The sequence below is a fragment of the Alosa sapidissima genome, chromosome 2 (assembly GCF_018492685.1).
Source record: "Alosa sapidissima isolate fAloSap1 chromosome 2, fAloSap1.pri, whole genome shotgun sequence".
NCBI lineage: Eukaryota > Metazoa > Chordata > Actinopteri > Clupeiformes > Clupeidae > Alosa > Alosa sapidissima.
In genome coordinates this window covers 44,106,298-44,127,883 of record NC_055958.1, presented here as the reverse complement: position 1 = coordinate 44,127,883, position 21,586 = coordinate 44,106,298, and the positions used below count along the sequence as shown (strand labels likewise).

Sequence of the window (21,586 nt, the reverse complement as noted above, 5' to 3'; positions counted from 1 at the left end):
TGTAGTCTTAATAGGGCCAGTTTGTATGCTTAAAGCCTGAGACTGGCAGTTGATGCAGGTGGCCTGAACACCTGCCATAGGATTCTAATTGCTTAACGGCTCTATTGTGATGTCATCAGCCCATGTTAAGTCTATGGGGAAATTTTTAGTAGTTTTTAATTAATAGTTTAAAAAGTATAAAAGTTACAAAGGCTGTAATGCCTGGTTTACAGACTCAAGCACATCCAGGTCCTGCCAGGTAGGTACCAAATGCCCTGATTTTCTGTCTTCTGACAGGACATCAGATAAAGCCCGGTGCTGCTCAAGGACTCTCTCTATCATTTTTTGCCTGGATCCCCCACCTTGTTTGGCATTCTGTAACGAGTGAGTGTTCTGGGAGGTTATGCTCCTGCTGTGCCTTTTTTAGCGCCATTTTCTCTTTCCAGCTATGGGAGAAATGTCCCACCAACTTCCTGCAAAGTCCAGTTGCTCGAGAAATGCGGCCATCATGTTTAAGAGCATTTTCTAAGGGGCAGGCAGAAGATTAAATATAAGACAGGCATGTATGATTTCAAACATACAACAGCCTAACAATACCAGCAGTAGGACTACAACATTCCAGACAACGAAAAATCACCTATTTAGAAGCCTAATTTGTGTATACCAGAATTAAAATAAATAACTTGCATAAAAAGCAACATGCTATACAATACAGTTATTTCTTATTAAGAAGTAATGAAATCTTTACTTTCTATCTTGTCAATGAATAATTAGACCTCGTCATAAAACAATAATAGTAGGCTATAGTACAGAGTAAGGTACAGTGACAAGCAGATCAGTTTAGGCTAGGCCACTTACCGATGGCAAGGTGCAGCCTGTGGCCAAAACACTGAAGTCTGACCCAGCTGTTCAATTGAGTTGCCTTCACGACGTTGGCGCCGGTATCCATGGTTATGCACACTTGCTGGTCTTCCTGTAAATTCCAACTGGCCAATACTTCACGTAATCCAAACGCTATATTTTCACCAGTGTGCGATTCGGGGAAGTATACAGTCTCTAGACACCGTGTTTTCAATTCAAAATCTTCAGTGAGGAAATGCACGGTGAAACTCATGTAGGGCTGTGTTGTACGACTTGACCAAAGGTCTGTTGTACTTGCATAGTAGTCAACTCCACCAAGTTCGAGGTTAACTGTTTTCCGACATGCGTCATACATTTGGGGAATGGCGACATGAGAAAAATAGTTCCGTGATGGAATTTGATACCTTCGGTCAAGTTGCTCAATCATCTCCACAAAGCTCTGTTTACGGTATTCATAGACATCATGTCTTTAGCCAAAAACCGTGCGATGGCCGCCGTTATATCTTTGTGGCGCTTTGATGATTTCACATAAGGAGTTACACTCTCAAAACTCTGCTGAATTGAAGTCACTTTAATGTTACTGCTAGATGCCGCTGGACTTGGCATAACATTAGCGGCTTTTCTGCTTAAGCTAGCTTTTTGGACCTCTTCATACTGATCTTTATGATTGTGTTGCAGGTGGCTGTGGAGATTGGTTGTGTTGCCTCGGCAAGTTGCAACCACTGCTCGACATTGCAAAGTACCCGTGTTTGTAACGAGTCATCCTTCCTAAAACCAAAATATTTTCATATAAAAGACGTGCTTTTTCTTTTAGCCACCAATTCCTCTTCACCCAAGTGTACGCTCGACTCACTACCTTCAGCCATCACGACTTCTAGCTCCCGCCTCAACACCTAAAACACCACACACCTAAACTGGTAGGGGGCGGGCTTCGGCAGCAAGACAGATTGGTAAAATAATGTTCAGACGTTCAGAATGTGAATACAAGGCACAGAAAATGTAGAACTAGCCATAATTATCGAAAATTAACTAATCTTTGCGATATGTCCATCGCAATTGTTGATATCGTGATAACGATACATTTTAATATATCGTGCAGCCCTAGCGCGCGCACGCACACAACCACACCTGCAACACACACACACACACACACACACCTGCAACACAGGTCCAACGTCTTCATCATCTGCCAGGTCGAGGTCATCATCCAGCAACTCATCATCATCCTCTTCATCTTCATCATCATCAAGCTTTTCCTTCTTTGAGGCTTTGAGGCCTAAACACACACACACAAGTTAGGCTACCGTGTTGTTTAGCAAGTTTAGCATGTTTTACAGTATATGGGAACTGCTACACTGTTGTTTAGCAAGTTAGGCTACATGTTTTATATGGGAACTGCTACAGTGTCGTTTAGCAAGTTAGGCTACATGTTTTACAGTATATGGGAACTGCTACACTGTCGTTTAGCAAGTTAGGCTACATGTTTTATATGGGAACTGCTACAGTGTCGTTTAGCAAATTAGGCTACATGTTTTACAGTATATGGGAACTGCTACACTGATGTTTAGCAAGTTAAGCTACATGTTTTATATGGGAACTGCTACAGTGTCGTTTAGCAAGTTAGGCTACATGTTTTATATGGGAATTGCTACCGTGTCGTTTAGCAAGTTAGGCTACATGTTTTACAGTATATGGGAACTGCTACAGTGTCGTTTAGCAAGTTAGGGTTATGGTTAGCAAGTTAGGGTTATGGTTAGGGTAAGGAAGATGTTTGTTTAACCCTTAGAACCCTAAGCTGTTTTTAGGGCATTTTCACTACCTTTATTCATAAGGATTTATTCTGGTCATTGTAAGTGCCACACACACATATTATATATTGTTTTTTTAAGCAGAGTCTAGGCTATCCAGATCTGCCATCATTTCATGTATTAGTACTAGCATTTATTAGAATATAAAAAGTGTATTATAAAAATTCTTATATTTTGACATGTATCTCACCACATCAAGCTCATAGCTCTACATGCATTTCATGTGTGTGTAGGGCAGACTGTCCTGAATTGGGCAATATAATTGCCATGTTGGAGGGATACTCTGGGGCTGAGCAATTTACAGAAATGTGTGGTGTGGGATTTACGGAAATAAATGCCATTTTTTATTTAGTGATGAAAAATGACCTTTCTGCGCTCCATATCTGTGACACGAACTGATCTGACCTGACTTGACCCGAGTTTGCGTTAGCCAGTGCGTGCCTAGGTGTATGCACTCATAATGATTATCAACTTTTTACTGCATTGCCATGAACAACGTAAAGGCAAAAAAGGTGTTTCTTTGTTGAACAAATTGGGATGCAATGTGAGCCTCGAATTGGATGCCATGCAGGAATTTGCTAGGATCTCAAAACCGGATTATGAACATGGTTTGCCATAGAGAAACACACGATAGCGTTGGATTATAAACATGGCACACGAACAAACAAAAATGAGGGGTAAGTCCAGCTATATGAAGTTATTATTTTGCGGTCACTTCGTCTGTTTCATATCCCAGAAGGATGTACTTGGTATCAAATGACAGATCTGAGTGTCCTCTTTCATCTGACATGCGTGGCATATCTATCTGATCAAGGGTCCGCGAGTAATTCAAACGAGAGTAATGGGTGTGCAGCGGTTGGTTTGTGTACATGACGTTATTATTTTGCAGTCACTTCGTCTGTTTTTATAAGCCAGAAAGATCGATAAACATTGTACCAATGGATAGCCCTGTGCCCCCTCTTTCATCTAATATGCTTGCCATATCGATGCGATCACGGGTTCGCGAGAGTAATGGGTGAGCAGGTGAACGCAGAGACGTATAGACTGTAAATATGATGCTATTTGATTTAATTTCATGATTTTTTTTAAATTTTCATACTTGATCGTACAGACAAGTCTGTAGTCTCGTTGGAAAGCCCCACTTCTGCTCTGTCATGCAATAAAGGTTTCCTCTCGCTGCGATGAACAGTTACGGAGCAATGTAACAGAGAAGAAAGAGTGTGTTTTTTGACGCACTTTGCGTCAATCGGGTTCTAAGGGTTAATTTAAGGCCATTTCCGCAACTAAGGCTATTTAATGGCCAGAGCATTGTGTGTTATAGAAACTTAAATGTTTTTTAAAATCTATGCTAGTAAGATATTCTAAAACCTTCCAAGGTGGGACCTTACTAAAAACATCTTTTGGTTTTCAAGGGACCCGACTGGTCGGGTCGGGTTCGGACAAATATTTAGAAATTATAGTCGGTTTCGGTTCGGGTTCAGACACATGGGGGCGATATACATTGGAAGCTTTACATTTAAAATAGCTTATTATGTTGGGTAACCAACTGGTCTGCTTTACATGATGCAAACGTTTGTTTTTTGAGAATAAAGTAAAATGTAAAAAAGACCTAACAGCTTTCTTCCTGTGTGCAAGATTTGTTTATGTAGCCGTGACAATGCATACATTTCAGGCTGCACGTCTTGGGAGACTTTTTTTTTAAAGTCTGGTGTTCTCACCAGAGATGTGTGTACGTGTGTGTGTGTACATGTGTGTGTACGTGTGTGTACGTGTGTGTGTGGTGTTCTCACCGGAGATGTGTGTACGTGTGTGTGTGTACGTGTGTGTGTGTGTGGTGTTCTCACTGGAAGTTTTCTTGTCCTTGGGGGTTTTGACTTTGCTGTTGCTAGGGGCGGAGCTCTGTGGTGACTCCTCCCCCTCAGAGGCCTGTCCAGAGTCTGGCTCCTCCCCTTGCTGAGTCTTAAGCTCCTTGAGCAGGTCGACAACAGCGAACGGAGCCTGCTCCACAATCTGCCCGAACACACTGCTGCAGATAGCCTGGAGCAGCACACGACTGCACACACACACACGAACGCACGCGCACACACACACACACACGCGCACACACGCACACACACACGCACACACACGCACGCACACACGTACATACACCAACGTGCACACACACACACACACGTACGTACGTACACCAACGCACGCATGCACACGCACATACACACGTACGCACACACACACACACACACACACAACAGATTAATGACTCTTAAAGGATATTAAAGAGATATGTATATATATCAGCAACCGGCAGAGTTGAAATCCAATATCGTACATCTGTAACACACACTCACTCTCTCCCTCAGACTGACAAACACACGCACACACACAGACGCGTAAACACACACAAACACACACACAGACACACACACAGGACTTACTCTTTGGTTTTGGCTGCTGTTCGGCAGAATGGCTCAATGAAAGACAGATTCTGATCTGCTGTCAGCTGAAACATATAGAAGAATAATCATCTCTCTCACACGCACACACACACAGTCAGGTACATTTAACACACACACACAGTCAGACAGGTAGATAGACGCACGCGCACGCACACACACACACACCTGTTCAGCTCCAACATGGCCCAGAACACACAAACACACATACCTGTTCAGCTCCAACATGGCCCAGAACACACACACACACACACACCTGTTCAGCTCCTACGAGGCCCAGCTCTGTCAGGTAGAGGTCCAGAACATGCAGGAGAAGTCCAGAAGGGGCGGAGCCATCGAGCAGCTGGGCGGAGATCAACTGAAGAACACGACCACACAGACTAGAGAGAGAGAGAGAAAGAAAGAGAGAAACAGTGAGAGAGAGAAACAGAGTGAGAGAGTGAGAGAGAGAGAGAGAGAAAAAGAAAGTCTTATTTTTACATATAGTTTTTCTATCTGCAGTTTAGTGTGTGTGCCGTCCTACTCTTCACCCAATCAATTCCTTTCACGTGTGTGTGTGTGATTATATATATATATATACACACACACACACACACACACACCAGGCATACACCTGGCAAAACCAGGCTCAAGTCGCGAAAAAACGACTTTGAAGTTGTTTTTTTCAAAATGAGTTATTTTCGTTTTTTTGCAGAATGTGCAAGTTGAAGTCCTAAAGAAGCAATACCATGTTTCGATTAACAGCATTGGTTGCTTTAAAAGTGTATATTTTGTCTTTGAAAATGGTTAAGTTTCAGGAAGTAAACCAGCATTTGAATTGGGCGTGACTATTAGTGCTCTTTTGTTTTGTCGGCCAATCAGCTGTATGCCAGAAGTAACCTCATGGCTACTTACTGAACCAGCATGCTGTTTGTTTACAATTGGAATGGAGATGGACAAAGCACAGCGGATTGCAGATTACCTGAATCTGATGATGAAGGCGACTTCATTACATTGGAGAACATCCCTAATCTAGAGCTGACCTTAGCCGAAGATAATTACAACGGGGAAGAATCTCTCGTAGATCGTAAGATATAAGATGCTATTTCAACAGTTACATTTGACGGAGATAAAGTTTGTGTGTTAGAAACTTTATCCATTGCTACTAGCTAACGTAGGCCTACTGTTGTTAGCTATTGGCACCATAGGCTACTAGCCAAAACCCATAACAGATAGGCAATTAATTTGAATAATGCGAGAATGTCTTGTTTTGACTGATGTGAGGGTGCCTTGCATCGTGTGTGCATTCAAATTAACAGGGTTTGCAAACGTGATCTCATGTTTGTTTTAGACTACTTTATCCATTGCTACTAGCTGGTTCTGTAACTAGGGGTGTCTCATGTAAAGAGGGGATCTAGAGGGGATCTCTCATGTAAAAGACGATACGATTCGCATCTAGATACATGGGCACGATTTGATACAAGAAAAGATACATGTTTATAAAAAACGATTCAGTACGATTCGATGCGATGCGATGCAGTTCAAGAATGGAAAGCATTCTGAAAGATTTTTTATAATTTGCTCAAGGTGCACATTCATTTTATATTATCAATCATGGTCATGGTTGTCAATTAGGCAATAAAATGTGTGAATATGATTATCTAAACTGAGGTTTGTTTCATATACTATATTGAAATGAAAAAAGAATAGTCTACATTTCAGTCAAGCACAGCAGCCAAATACAACATAAAAATACATTTTTATAGACTTTACAGATTTTATAGAGTTATATCTGATTGTTTTCATGGAGCTGTAGCCTTGTTGAGGTAAGACAATACTGAAATAAAATAAAACAGTGCTTAAGACACTCTTGGCATTTTCTCATATAGGCCTAGCCTACCCTACAAGAATAAAATAGGCCTACAAATCAATGAACTCTCTGGGCTTATTTTGTTCCAACAGTAGACCTAATGCAGAAACCTAAAATGCCACAAGTCTGAGTGAATATGAACAAAATCATTGGCTAATAATTTATGCATCGTTTTAGCAGCAAGGGCCAAATTATTATTTAACATTAAAGAAATCCCTTCATCAAAGGTAAGGCTACTCTACAAACTATCGTTGCTGTTTAGGAATGCTATAAGTGCTTAATTTCGCGCTGGATTTCGAAAAACAAAAGCCGACCGAGTGCAAGTTGTCACATGGTTAAGTTGCAATAGATGTATGGGTAATGAGGTCATTTGACAACTTTGGGCAATGAATGTAACCAAAAACGAACTGTATTACCCACAATTCCGTGCCACGTATAGTTTCAAAACCGGAAGTGGGATGAACGCGCTGCTTGGAACGTAAATGAGTCTGAGCGAGCAGAAAAGGTTGTGCACCGATTCATAACAAGTAAATCGATATAACGACCGGTTCATTTCAGTTTTTTTCCGATACGGGGCTTCACGTATCGATGTAGCCGTATTTTACACGTTAAAAACGGATACCGATACGTATCGGTTAATCTTTACACCCCTATCTGTAACCCATTACAGATAGTTTCGATGGGTCATTAGCTCTGCAGGCTCAGATCAGTGACCGTGACAGGGGGGACAGGGGGGAGATGTGTATACTTTAAAATGGCTACAACTTATTCAAATATTATCAGATCTCCATGAATGAGACATCATTGGATAGCTTTGAAACTACACTTTCAGAATCCGTGAATAACTCAAAATGTCTCTGGGGAGACATGTGCCTGGTTTTGCCATGCCTGGTCACATATGTGTGTGTGTGTGCTCCTCACCTCTCTTCCCAATCATTTCTCTTCAGCGTCTCAAACACCTGCCTGAAGACAAATCTCACCAGCTGCAGGGGGGGAATAGCCAACAGATTAATCAACCATGATGCAGCCCTAAGTGTGTGTGTGTGTGTGTGTGTGTGTGTGTGTGTGCTCCCTCTGACCTGAAAGAACTTGTCCATGCGAAGCCTGTCTATGCCATTCCATTCCCTTTTCACAGTCTGCAGAAACGTCTCCACATACAACAGCTCTGTACAAAAACACCACAACAACACCATCATCAACAACAACAACAACAACACCATCAACAACAACACCATCAACAACAACACCATCAACAACAGCTCTGTACAAAAACACCATCAACAACAGCTCTGTACATCTCCATACAATACAGCTCTGAACATCACATAACAAATACATGTGTTGGGAAATAAAATATATATTTTACACCCTCTCTCTCTCTTTCTCAGTCAGTCAGTCAGTCACACACTCACACACAATTTCTCTCTCTCTCTCTCTCTCTCACACACACACACACACACACACACACACACACACACACACACACACACACACACACACACACACAGCAGAGGACAGATACTCACGCGTGTTGGTGTTCTGGAAACTGTGCAACAGGCCAGAAATCTGCTCGGATAACTCCTCCTGCAACCATGGAAACAAGTCAACAAACAAACTAACTAAACAAAAACAAGAGACTCAACAAACAAACCAACACAATAAACACAAATAAGAGGTAACACACAGTGTTCTCTAAGTCTTGCTGCTCGGTTTCTAGGCTAGAACATTTCTGTCACATACAGCACAAATAAGAGGTAACACACAGTATTCTGTAAGTCTTGTTGCGCGGTTTTTTAGGCTAGAACATTTCTGTCACATACAGCAGACATCTCCTCACGGTCCTCTGAACATGCTCCGCTAGCTGCCTGTCCTCTGAATATACTGTGAAAAAATGCAGCCCAGGCTCCAACACTGCAACAAAAACAGCCTGGACCATGAAACAAAACAAACTGCGCTCCAGCCAATCACCAGCAACCATGAAACATAACAAACTGCGCTCCAGCCAATCACCAGCAAGAGGAATGGCGTGTTCATGACAGTTTCAGGAAGCGGGGGATGGGGGGGGGGCAGCTCTCTGATAATACTTCAAATGCCAACAGAAGTGACTTCACCCAACCGTGCCAAACCTTTACAGTGGAAATGAAACACTAAACAACGTCCACGTTTTTCGGATGCTTTTCCCCCCCTTTTTTCGGTGAGATATGGTTTTACAATCAAACCTGAAATTAAGTGGTTTTGCTGAAAAACAAGGTAGAAATTCCGATTTTTGCCACCAGGTCGCAGCCATCTTTGATCCAGACGACGTCATGAGAATACCTGCAATTATTACTGCAATTATAGTGCATTCTGGTCACCTTGGAATATTACGGACCGCCCTCGTGATTATGTTTGTTTGTTTAATTTAAGGCCATTTCCGCAACTAAGGCTATTTAATGGCCAGAGCATTGTGTGTTATAGAAACTTAAATCAGGGTATCTGCACATTTTCCAAGTGCAAATTTAAAGACTTTTAAGACCTTTTCAAGACATCTAAATGGAAAAATTAAGACTATACCATGGCAAAAAAGAGACAACTTAACACTGTTTTATGCAAGAGTTTTTTTTCTACTAATTTTAACACCCACCCCATTTGGGATGTCTACAGAAGTTACCAAATATATTTTGGTGAAAGAAAATAATTGTGTGTGAATTACCTTCACAGCTATGAATGCCCAATTTTAGGGTCTGGACTGCTTCTTTTGAAGCTGGCTGTACATACTTGGTTGTGCTACTGGCTGAGGCTGACTGTTCTTCACCTGTGTCTGTAGTAGCCTAGGCTACTTGCCAAAGACATGTTTACTGGACTGGATTCCCTTCAATATTTTTTTCAAAGGTAGACTAAGCTATTTAAATATTGCAATAGGCCTACTAACTTAGGCATCTATTGTCCCATAGCACAGCAAATCAAAGGTAATCCACTAATTTACATTTTGCACACCAGTTGTATTTAAACCAACCAAAGATTGACTGAAACATTGTGAACCATTGACTTGTTTTAAAAAAAATGTATGGGAAAAGTTAAACCCCCTCCTCGCATGTTCCTGCTGAAAAACTGCTGTTTTCATCTCAATCACGCACGTATTATGAACACACTTACAGATGCGGTTTTTTTATGTAGCCAGTCGCCGACATTCAAAAAAAATATGCGGTTATATTTCACAACTTTTGCGAAGTACTGGGAAAGGCTGGCAAGCAAGCTGCAGACATATATTACAGGTATTATAACTTAGACAGATATTTACTTAGGCTGAGACGCTTCATAAGAGGGTAAATTCTGTTATCACTGTGACTTGGGGTTCGCAACAGCCACGCCCCTTTAGGAGTCTAGCGTGTTTTGAGACACCTATTTAAGAGTCCGGAACTAGTGCCATTTCATTCCATTGGCGAACCCTCCTTAAGATCCATTTGATCAGGCCCTATCTGGGTAACTAGAGAACCTTTGATCAGGATCAGGCCCTATCTGGGTAACTAGAGCATCTTTGATCAGGCCCTACGTTGTTTTTCCGACAGCCAGCGTTCATGTGCTTTGCCGTCGGAATGTGTGAAAAACATGGACAAGACCATGGTTGGAACATCGGCATATTGAGTTAACACTGTTGCAGGCTAATACAGGATGCTAATACAGGCTAATACAGGATGCTAATACGGATGTGCTTAGGCTTCCATAAGAACATTTCAAAACAACTAAAGCATTTAAAGGAATAAACACTGATATTTATATATTTATGGTATGCAAATCAATAAGCATCATATTTCCGCCTGCCACACAGTTCTCAACATGCGTATGTTTTAACCTTTGATGTCAATGTTTGCCACTCACACCTGGAGCAGGAGGGCAACTATGTGCGGATGCTCTTTGTGGATTATAGCTCTGCATTCAACACCATCCTCCCTCACAAACTAGTAGTCAAACTGGGGGACCTGGTAGAGGTCTGCACTCCCCATACTACACACATCACACACATCACACACACACAGAGGTCTGCACTCCCGCGGTAGACCCACGGGTCCCGACGCAAAAGAGTGCGGCGCGGGACAACTTTTGAAAGCTCTTTGCGGGAGCGGGCGGGATGAGAGAGGTGCGTTCGCGGGTGCGGGACAAACCGATGATTCACTGCACCCCGCAAATTAATATGTGCGTACAATTAAATATGGAAATGATTAAAGTAGTGTTCATAACTATAGTTCAGCTGGATGTTCTGTTAGGCAGCATTAAAAAACGGGGTTTAAGCATAACTGACGGATAGCAGGCCTATAGCCTATATTGTCGTTTACGTGGGTTCAATTTGTTCCTGCTGCTCATTGTTAAAACTCAAAAAATCGAAAGCATGACAGAGGAAGAGGGCACCAGACTAGGCCTACTTCAGTTGTTAGCCTACATTCAGAACCAAGAAACTGCCATCTGGAGTCTTTCTCAGGTGTGTGTGCTCCTTTCGTGAGACAGAAAGAAAAGCTGAGTAGGCTGTCCCTCCTGCATGCGGGCTTTAGCGGGCGGGAGCGGGACATCATGTTACAGATGCGGGCGGGAGCGGGACTAAAAATGACACATTAATGCGGGAGTGGGACAGAATATTGCGGGAGCGGGACTAAAAATGACACATTGATGCGGGATGAAAAATCAGTCCCGCGCAGACCTCTACCTGGAGCTTCCACACACCACCTACATGTGGATCAATAGCTTCCTCTCTGATCGCAGAGTGAGTCCCTTGCTCTACCCCCAGGGCTGTGTGCTGAGTCCCTTGCTCTACACACACCACTGCTCCCCTGTCTATCACAGATACACCATGGTGAAGTTTGCAGATGACACCACAGTGGTGGGGCTCATCTCCAGGGCGAGTCTGCCTACAGAGATGAGGTGGAGCGGCTGTCAACATGGTGCAGGGACAACAAAAACAGAGATCCCACCATTAAATCATCAGCGGGGAGTGTGTGTGTGTGTGTGTGTGTGTGTGTCTGGAGAGGGTGGCAGACTTCCGCTTCCTGAGAGTCCGTATCAATATGGTATAGTAGTATAGTATAGTGGATCAATGCAATGACAGATGGTATGCATGCCTGCAGATGAATGTTCATTCTTTTTTTATGCAATGACTGGGCGTGTATGACTGTGTGTCTAGGTATGCTGCTAATGAAAACACTAGCACTTAAATTATTTATTATTTTTTAAATGTATTTATATTTATTTTTTATGAATGATGCACTGACTGGAGAGCACTTTACTTGGCAGGATTAGCTATACTGCCCCCTCTGCTGGAGAAGTTGTGCATTATTGTTGTGCTATGCTATTTCAAACGGTGGAAAAAGCTAAATGATAAAGCACATGGATTTTACAAACTAGCGAAACGGTTAGCATGAGTTCGGCAGAACAATGTGGATGTTACAAGGTAAGAAACACGATTTAAAACGAGTTTCTTGTTTCTCACTTCTCTTTCCGGGACGGTAGTCTCAATGTTGCAAGGTTGGTTTTCCGCCTGGGGACGCTAGGGGCAGCGGGAAAAGTCACCATTTTCACCGGAACAGGTCATTTAACCATCCAAATGATTTCTAAACGGGTTTATTACGTTGAAATAGTTGCCAAGTTCCCCTTTAAATTTCATTGTACCTGTGACAATGACAATAAAGATCTATTCTATTCTATTCACTGGCAGACAAATTTCCTTGTTTTCAGAATGAAACTTCTTTAAAGAAATCAAAATCTTCTTACATTAAAGGAGAATTCCGGTGTGATATTGACCTAAAGTGTGTTGAAACATGATAATCCTTTAAGTCAAATGATTTTACGAGAAAGCGCTAGGTAAGTCTCTTTATACTGAAAACAATAAAACTAGATATTTTGATTTTGATTTAAGATTAATAAGAGTTGGTTGGATGTTATTAGATAAGCAGTTTTTGCAGTGCACATAGTTGCAAATTTCATATGATGATGCATCATTCCACAAAAAAATGGTTTGTCTTCTCCATCATCAAATTATTCAGTAGGCTAAACATCTAGCCTTGACTCAATAGGCTAAACATATAGCCTTGACTGAATAGGCTAAACATATAGCCTTGACTCAAAACAGCTGTTAGGCTTATGTCACTTTGATCTGTAAGAAATGTTACATGCAACCATGCTTAAATTCTGCTCACTTCACATTTATTATATTATAATATTTCATTATTGAATGCTTAGTTGGATTGATGTTTTCCCTGTCATCCTATATTTAAAGCAGGCATCCCTGCGGGCATGTAATTGGGCGACGGGTTTTCTACAGGAATGGCATGTTTGATCGGGAACTGCATAAGTCTCGACTAAATGTCAAAACACGGTCCAACTTCAAGCTTTATTTTTGCAATCCACTGTTCAAATATCCTGGAAATCCAGAGTTTCCACAAGCACAAATTTGAATTTGCTCAGCGAGTCACTAATGATGCTCATTACCTATAATTTGGGTCTGGATTTCCAGGCTACTGTTCAAAATTCCTTGAAGATGTTTTATCCTAAAACCCAGCGATTAAACGGTGCATATCAACTTATACTAAAGGTCAAGTCAAGTCCAGTTTATGTCTATAGCGCATTTCAAGGTGAGTTTTCTGCACGCACACACACACAAACACACACACACACGCACACACACACAAACACACACACACACACACACAGCATCATGGCGCGGAGTTCTGAGTGGTCAGTAGCGTAAGAAGTCTTTCACACAAACACATGGGTATTTGTGGGTATTTGAGGGCGTTTGTGGGCATTTGTGGGCATTTGAGGGCGGTAACCAGGTACGCCATGCTGTTGGAGGTGCAAACAAACGCTGCATCGCCATGGAGATCACATAGTAAGGAGCTGGCTCAAGGGTTATAAAAGTATTTGGTTGTGTTCAGTTGTATAATGAAAGCACAGTTTTTATAACTATCCATGTGTGTTCACTTCTGGCACCTTGGCTATGAATTTGGTAACTATAACAGACTATTTGACATCTTTAGAACACTATCAGGTGTCAAATGTTGAGTTATTCCAGTCTAAATTTTTTTGACGTTAATCACTCGTATGATGTATTTCTATTGTTTATCCAAAGTAAAGTGCCCGTTTCAAAGTTAACTGATGGTCAAATCAAGCAAAAGTTCAATATTGCTGGCACCTCCAAGAGGTCCGTGAGGTGAGTTTGTGTGAAAGAATACAGGTACATTCAGAACACACACACAGCTGAAGTTTAATCCAGGCCTTTCCCTATTCAGAACAGACACACACAGCTGAAGCCCTTTCCCCTGCAGAAGGGCAGGGTCTCTTTCCCGACACCCACCTGTAGCAGAGGTTTGTCCTGCATCCACAGACAGTAGAAGAGTCCTTTCCACACCTTCAACAACTCCTCCTCAGTGAAGCCGCCTATTGGGACACACACACACATTTTCACAAGTTCTGATCCACTCGTAAATTCGATAACCTCCCCGTTATGTCCACTTCTACAACTTCACATGATTAATTTTCTTTCATCTACACAACGACATAGGTTAGGAGTAGCGTATATCCACAAAGACAAATACATAAACGCCCGCGAGCCCATTAACGTTATACTATATTACAGAAGATAGTCGAAAAAGGGGGCAGGGCAGCACGCGACACATTTACATTAGGACAACAGCAGAACAGGACACATTATGCGTTTCCATACCTCCAGGGACTTGTGAGCGCGATCTCACATATTTCCGCAGCTTTTTAAAGGCTTTGGTCCGAACAGTCCTCTCGTTTGCTGCTAATTTTTGGGCGAGAAGCACTTCGGGCTCCTGCTCTTGCGCCATGTTGGTTTCTCACGTGGGGAACTCACAACGGGCGCGTTTGCTACGTCACTTCTTCCAGGGACGCACTTTGATGGCGTAATTTTTGTCACAAGCAAGCAGCAGCGACAGCAGTAGTTGTCGTGGCAGCTAGTGACTAGTCTTCTCAGTAGAAAACATTATTGCCACAATAACTCTCTGAGTTATATGGTGCGTTTGAGTCTGGGGAGATAATGGGAAGACACTGATATAGGCTATTCTTATATATCTACGGAAACCCCAGCGGAAAAGTCCTCGTGAGCTTCCCAGTTGTGGATTGGACTTTGACGTGCACTGGTTTAAGATACACTTGTTCATGTTGGTGTATGTCGCGTTTTAAAGCGGCATACGCTTCTTTGGATTAATGTGCGTATGTTAACCTTTGTTGTGTCGTCCATATCTTTCCCACATTCTGACCGCAAAGCACAGTCGGAAGAATGATGTTATCACTGAGAACGAACCATAGGAACGAACACAGTAGTAAAGTCAGTACATTAACACCTATCCAGAAGATGGCGATGAACATAATTTTAAAGCGGAAGCGAAACTAGCGGGGTAGTGTGAAGTGTACAATAAGCAACACATAAGAGATTGACTGAACTAACATCAAAATAAATCAGACAACGCACGTACGCCAACTTGTGTCATGTGTGATCTGAAATTCTACAATTTGAAATAAAAGTGATGGAAATTATTAAATGCGCTGGCTTTCTTGATTGTCATTACCCACAGTTCAGAAACAAACAAAAGTCCTTTATTTTGACGTAACATTGTAGCGGCCATACTGGATTCTAGTTTTCTCCCGGTTCACGTCGTTATCGTGCAGGAAGAGATTAGAAATGGCCACAACTCGGTGAAAGAAGAAAAGGCGCCACTCTAAACGATTTAGCCGTGAACGCGAGGCGAATTTTATTTTTTAAGTCTTTGATAATCAGGTTGTACAATGTCCAACAGAACAGCCTACTTTTACGACCCCGACGTCGGCAATTTCCATTATGGCGCGGGACATCCAATGAAACCTCATCGTCTCTCCCTGACGCACAGTCTCGTTTTGCATTATGGATTGTACAAGAAGATGATGGTGTTTAAACCATACAAAGCCTCCCAACATGACATGTGTCGTTTCCACTCGGAAGACTACATCGATTTCCTGCAAAAGGTTAGTCCGAACAATATGCAGGGCTTCACAAAGAGTCTTAACACCTTTAATGTAGGAGACGACTGTCCCGTTTTCCCCGGTCTGTTCGAGTTCTGCTCGCGGTACACGGGAGCCTCGCTCCAGGGCGCGACGCAGCTCAACCATAAGATCTGTGATATTGCCATTAACTGGGCTGGGGGCCTGCATCACGCCAAGAAGTTCGAGGCTTCGGGGTTCTGTTATGTCAACGACATCGTCATCAGCATCCTGGAGCTGCTGAAGTACCACCCGAGAGTGTTGTATATCGACATTGACATTCACCATGGCGACGGGGTGCAGGAGGCTTTCTATCTCACAGACCGAGTTATGACGGTGTCCTTCCACAAGTACGGCAATTACTTCTTTCCCGGGACGGGTGACATGTACGAGGTGGGTGCCGAAAGCGGCCGCTACTACTGCCTGAACGTGCCGCTGCGCGATGGCATTGACGACCAAAGCTACCGGCAGCTCTTCCAGCCGGTCATCAAGCAGGTGGTGGACTTCTACCAGCCCACCTGCATCGTGCTACAGTGTGGGGCTGACTCGCTGGGCTGTGACCGCCTGGGCTGCTTCAACCTCAGCATCCGCGGCCACGGCGAGTGCGTGGAGTTCGTCAAGAGCTTCAAGATTCCGGTGCTGGTGCTGGGTGGCGGTGGGTACACGGTGCGGAACGTGGCGCGCTGCTGGACCTACGAGACGTCCCTCCTGGTGGACGAGCCAATCAGCGACGAGCTGCCCTACAGCGAGTACTTCGAGTACTTTGCGCCGGACTTTACGCTGCACCCAGACGTCAGCACGCGCATCGAGAACCAGAACTCGCGCCAGTACCTGGAGCAGATCCGGCAGACGGTGTTCGAGAACCTGAAGATGCTGAACCACGCCCCCAGCGTCCAGATCCACGACGTGCCCGCCGACCTCCTGAGCTACGAGCGCACGGACGAGCCGGACCAGGACGAGCGCGCGTCCGAGGACAACTACTCTCGTCCCGAGGCCAGCAGTGAGTTTTACGACGGGGACCATGACAATGACAAGGAGAGTGATGTGGAGATTTAACCCCCCCCCCCCCCCCCCCAGGACTCAGTAACGAGTCCTCAGTAAGGCCGTGTGAGGGTCATCAGGAGAGTGATGTGGAGATTTAACAGGACTCAGTAACGAGTCCTCACCCCCCCCCCCCCCCCCCCAGGACTCAGTAACATGTCCTCAGTAAGACCGTGTGAGGGTCATCAGAGGTCATCAGAGGTCATTAGTATTCCAGTATAATTCGGGGTTTTGTTGTGATGTTGGCTCCTTGGGACTAGGCCGGTATCAACTGGTCTGTGACTCCATCACTGTCGCCCTGACGACGGCCCTGGACACCGCTGCCGTCTATCTCTGTGGCAACACAGCTGCCCTTTATTTTTACGGCAACACCGCTGTTGTTGCCTCATGAACAGTAGCTCTTGCCTGGCGTGCAAATCAACACAGCCTTTATGAAATCACCAACACACACACACACACACACATAGCCTGTATGAAATAACTTGTACACACACACACACACACACGTGGTCACACAGCTCAGTATACACACACAAACACACACACACACACACACTTGGTCACATAGCTCAGTACACACACACACACACACACACACGTGGTCACACAGCTCAGTATACACACACACACACACACACACACACACACACACGTGGTCACATAGCTCAGTACACACACACACACACACACGTGGTCACATAGCTCAGTACACACAAACACACACACACACACACACACACACACGTGGTCACACAGCTCAGTATACACACACACACACAGTCCATGCTCCCCCCTCTCGTACTCTGTTCCAGGCTGTGGAATCAAGGGTTATTACAGTTAATGTTGTATCTTTGTATGTTTATTGTTTGTATGTTTACTGTTTGTATGTTTACTGTTTGTATGTTTATCATTTTGTGACTAGAGGAAAAGACGCAATGTAAACGATTACTGCCCTGATTTTAAATAAAAGCATCGCCGCAGATTTTCAGGATTCCCTGGAATTTCTGGAATATCATGGAATTTTGGAAAGTCTATTCCTGACATGGGAAATCAGGGCATTTTATAATTTTGGAGGTGGAGTCATGGAATATCAGGGACATTTGTTGTAGCTGTTTACAACAAAAGCTGTTTATTTGCCAAAATACATTAATACAAATATGTCCAGGCAGAATTGGTGCATATCTGGTTATTAGCTTTACTGCTTATAGCCCAACTTGTTTATTCAATGCCCATTTATTAATTTCCCTCTAAAAAAGTAAAAAAATATTGAATGCTACAGGACTGAGGCTATAGTGTACCATTCATTATATAGTCATGGAAATTCAGTTTTGTTTTCAGGGAAAAGTTGTGGAATTTGACTTAGAATGGGAACCCTGGATGTTCTCCTTGTCCATTAGGACCTGGTCCACAGCCGGCCCACATCCGGTCCACAGCCGGCGCTCCGATGGAAGAGTGTCATTGTACAAACTTACAAAGAAATTCAGGGGCATTCAAGAACCGGGCTCAGTATAGAGTAATAAATATAATAAATATTCCTCACACTCAACTAGCGCAGCTGGTGGCCATTGTGCTTCCTTCTCTTAGTCATTTCTGAGGTTAATGAAATCAATGTAAACAGGTTAAATCTGTTTCTATTCAACTTCTCAGTCATTTTTGGTATTTGGCTTTGGATGGTTAGACTATGCACACTGCCTTTTTCATATGGCGGGGGCGGGGTTTCTCTATATGTTTTTTACTGATAGGACACCTCTGACACCTCTGACACCCACCTAAAGACCACACCCCCTTCTAACATGCCCCCCAGCAGAAAATGTTGAAAAATAACCCCTTAAATAATGACTTCTAGTGAATTCTGTGTAAACTAATGGACACATTGAGACTTCAAAAGTGTGAGACTCAAGGTATCTGACTGGCACTAGGCTACACTGTGTAAAATTATAGTTTTGGGTCTTTCAAGAGGGGTCTATCATAGCCTATCTGATCAGCATGCACTTAGTTAATTAAGCGTTTCTTATGAGTTATGGTTTGTATATTATAGGCTAGTATGCTGAGATAACCCTGATGGGATGCTACCTTGTCTCAATACTGTCGTGGGCTTTATTGAAATCCTTTAGTTTATATATCTTTTATGTAGTATCTTTATTCTGTGTAATATCATTGTTTTGTGAAACTGAAGTCTGTAGTATGTTCAGTGTGGGAAAGGAAGACTGGTTTAAGTGAAAGAGCAGGCCTGGCAGAAAATGGCATAGACAAGGTTTGGTGCCAGGAAATGTAAGCAAAACCTAAAGAATGGCACAACCTAAAGAATGTAGGAATAACAGGATGAGAGGGCAAAGGTGAAGTATTACTTGGTCAGTTATCTGTAAACATAGCGTGTCTTGTCTGGGATGACTTGAAGGGGTATAAAGGCTGGACAACAGCCAGAGGATGTTCTCACTTTCTTACTTTGCTTTCACTTACTTGCTTGCTTCACTAATGCTCCGGAGTGCATTAAAGCCATCATCTGCAGTATACATCCACAGTGTGCGGACTTCTTTTGATGTTACATTATTTATTTTGGATTTGACACCACAATACATTAATGGCAGTATGTGTATTTAAAATGTGCAAAGAGTAGGCCTATCTAATAGTTTCACTATGGATCACACATTACAGTGCTTCACATTGGGGGGATTAATTCAGTTTGGGGCGGAATAGGCCTACATTTTACAAATCGAAATCGCATTTTCCTTATACAGGCGATGAGAGAACAACACTTTAAAGGTGCCATGTGTAATGTCTGCCAAAAAATCAATTCATACTATTAATTCATACATATTCCATAAAAGATGGGGGCAGTAAACCTCCAGAAAGTGAGTTGGTCTACCCTAGACTAACAACCAAGAAACGTGTATTGCAGTTTGGCTGGCGGTTATGTTGCCCGCATACCACCTCCCATGGCCGAAACTGGTATTAAGACACCTGTCGGGCTGTGGCTAGTAATTTAGCATGCTAATTCAGGTTGATATCTCTGCAGCACTATACCTTGTAATTTTTTTAATGACATCATCGCCCTTATTTCTTCTCATTCTTTTGATGCGGGTAGCTCATTTTTTGGATATTTTTACCTCAATTCTTACACATGGCACCTTTAACATAGGCTAATATATGCTTACATGATTTTGGTTTCGATTTTCTAATTGGAGTACATTTTTGTGACAACACGTCATGATTAATTTGACAATGTTTTATCGTTGTTTTGGTATGAAGCATCTTTCACGTAATGAATGTGCACTCTAGAAAGTTAAAGTATCTTAGGCCTATATATAGACTAACGTTACCAGTCAGCGCTGTAAAATGTGTGCAGGAATATCTCGCATTATGATGGCTAGAGTTGCGGAACTATCTCGCATTATGATGGCTAGAGTTGCAGGAATATCTCGCATTATGATGGCTAGAGTTGCGGAACTATCTCGCATTATGATGGCTAGAGTTGCAGGAATATCTCGCATTGTGATGGCTAGAGTTGCAGGACTAACTCGCTTTATGATGGCTAGAGTTGCGGGACTTGAATAAATCATGCGCTATACCCGCAATCCTGCGCTGAACTGTAGGCCCTGTAATCAGTAGGCCTTGGCTATATTTTATTTTGCTGTAGGCCTAGTTACCGTAGCTAGTTATCTGGCTGATGGGTTGACTGGTGTGCCCATAATAAACGTGCTGGGCTCAACCTGGACCGGAGTGGAGAAGTGGGGTGTTGGATCTGTTGATGTCGAGGTCGAGGAAGGTATTTTTTGCACTAAAATGCATGAAACATGCAAGTTCAAAATCCCGCTGGTAGCCACGTCAGGCTACATCTCCGTTTCGTATTTGGCTACTAGCCTACAATAAATGAATTGAACGAACTCATCTGACAACAGGTAAATCTACTGATTCGGTCATTGAGACTCTATGAATACAGTAGTACAACAAACTTTCTGTCTTTCTGAAGTTTATTTTTGTATTCCGGGGTACAGTAGCCTAATTGCCTAATGTCTTGACAATAGTTTTTCTTACCGGTTTGCTGACTGCACTGCTCTGAACTTTCCTGCCAGTACTGGTTTATGACGTAAACCGCTACATCTCAACACGGCTCAAAACTCATTGTGTGGGAAATCAGATTATCTGTCAATATTGGGCTTTGAAAATAAGTGATATTTGCTCAGTAATAGTACTGTAACAAACTGCAAAGTTGTCTCAGAATGGCTTTTATTGGTTACGCACCAAAACACACAAACACATAATTCTGGGCCAGACCTGGCCCTTATGCTCCAGCACTAAACATCTATCTGAGGCTGTATCTAAAACACACACCAATCAACCCTAGTTATGAACAATGTAACCAGCTGCAAACATAAACACAACAGACAGGACATACAACGTTGTCAACCCACATGGTTTAGACAGTTTAGAACATGAACATTACACACACTGCACAGCATCATGGGAGCACAGTCATAACCAGCTAGGCTCAGATCATTACTCAGCCCCCCCGAGACTTAGTCCATGTCCCCTTGACTCAAGTCTTACCCTACGTCAGTCTGATCTGGCACTGCATACGCCTCTGGCCA

At 43.0% G+C, this 21,586-nt stretch overlaps 2 protein-coding genes across 25 annotated transcripts in view; one reads left to right on the top strand and one right to left on the bottom strand.

Moving 5' to 3' along the window:
* The window catches only part of LOC121703415 (ribosomal RNA processing protein 1 homolog B-like), a 43,854-nt gene extending 28,499 nt beyond the window's left edge, over positions 1-15,355 (bottom strand). For 6 of the 23 annotated variants that reach the window (XM_042084254.1, XM_042084256.1, XM_042084257.1 and 3 more), the window contains exons 1-9: positions 14,641-15,355; positions 14,272-14,354; positions 8,477-8,534; positions 8,030-8,115; positions 7,872-7,933; positions 5,358-5,481; positions 5,084-5,148; positions 4,493-4,701; positions 1,998-2,116 (exon numbers count right to left, since the gene is read on the bottom strand). In XM_042084254.1, the coding sequence (XP_041940188.1) occupies positions 1,998-2,116; positions 4,493-4,701; positions 5,084-5,148; positions 5,358-5,481; positions 7,872-7,933; positions 8,030-8,115; positions 8,477-8,534; positions 14,272-14,354; positions 14,641-14,767 (933 nt within the window). In that variant the 5' untranslated portion in view covers positions 14,768-15,355. Of the gene's footprint in view, positions 1-1,997; positions 2,117-4,492; positions 4,702-5,083; positions 5,149-5,357; positions 5,482-7,871; positions 7,934-8,029; positions 8,116-8,476; positions 8,535-8,770; positions 8,839-14,271; positions 14,355-14,640 lie in introns of those variants that run through there. The other 17 variants (XM_042084265.1, XM_042084263.1, XM_042084266.1 and 14 more) reach the window with 11 other exon arrangements.
* A 220-nt stretch (positions 15,356-15,575) lies between these two features.
* On the top strand, positions 15,576-17,265 carry hdac3 (histone deacetylase 3). 2 transcript variants are annotated; one of them, XR_006030164.1, is made up of 2 exons: positions 15,576-17,081; positions 17,178-17,265. XR_006030164.1 is itself a non-coding variant. In XM_042084361.1 (2 exons), exon 1 carries the CDS (start codon positions 15,726-15,728, stop codon positions 17,010-17,012), a length of 1,287 nt encoding a protein of 428 aa, XP_041940295.1. In that variant the 5' UTR covers positions 15,576-15,725; the 3' UTR covers position 17,013; positions 17,141-17,265. The 2 variants fall into 2 exon arrangements, 1 of the variants encoding a protein (XP_041940295.1); XM_042084361.1 differs by having other exon boundaries at positions 15,576-17,013; positions 17,141-17,265.
* Positions 17,266-21,586: the final 4,321 nt, after the last annotated feature.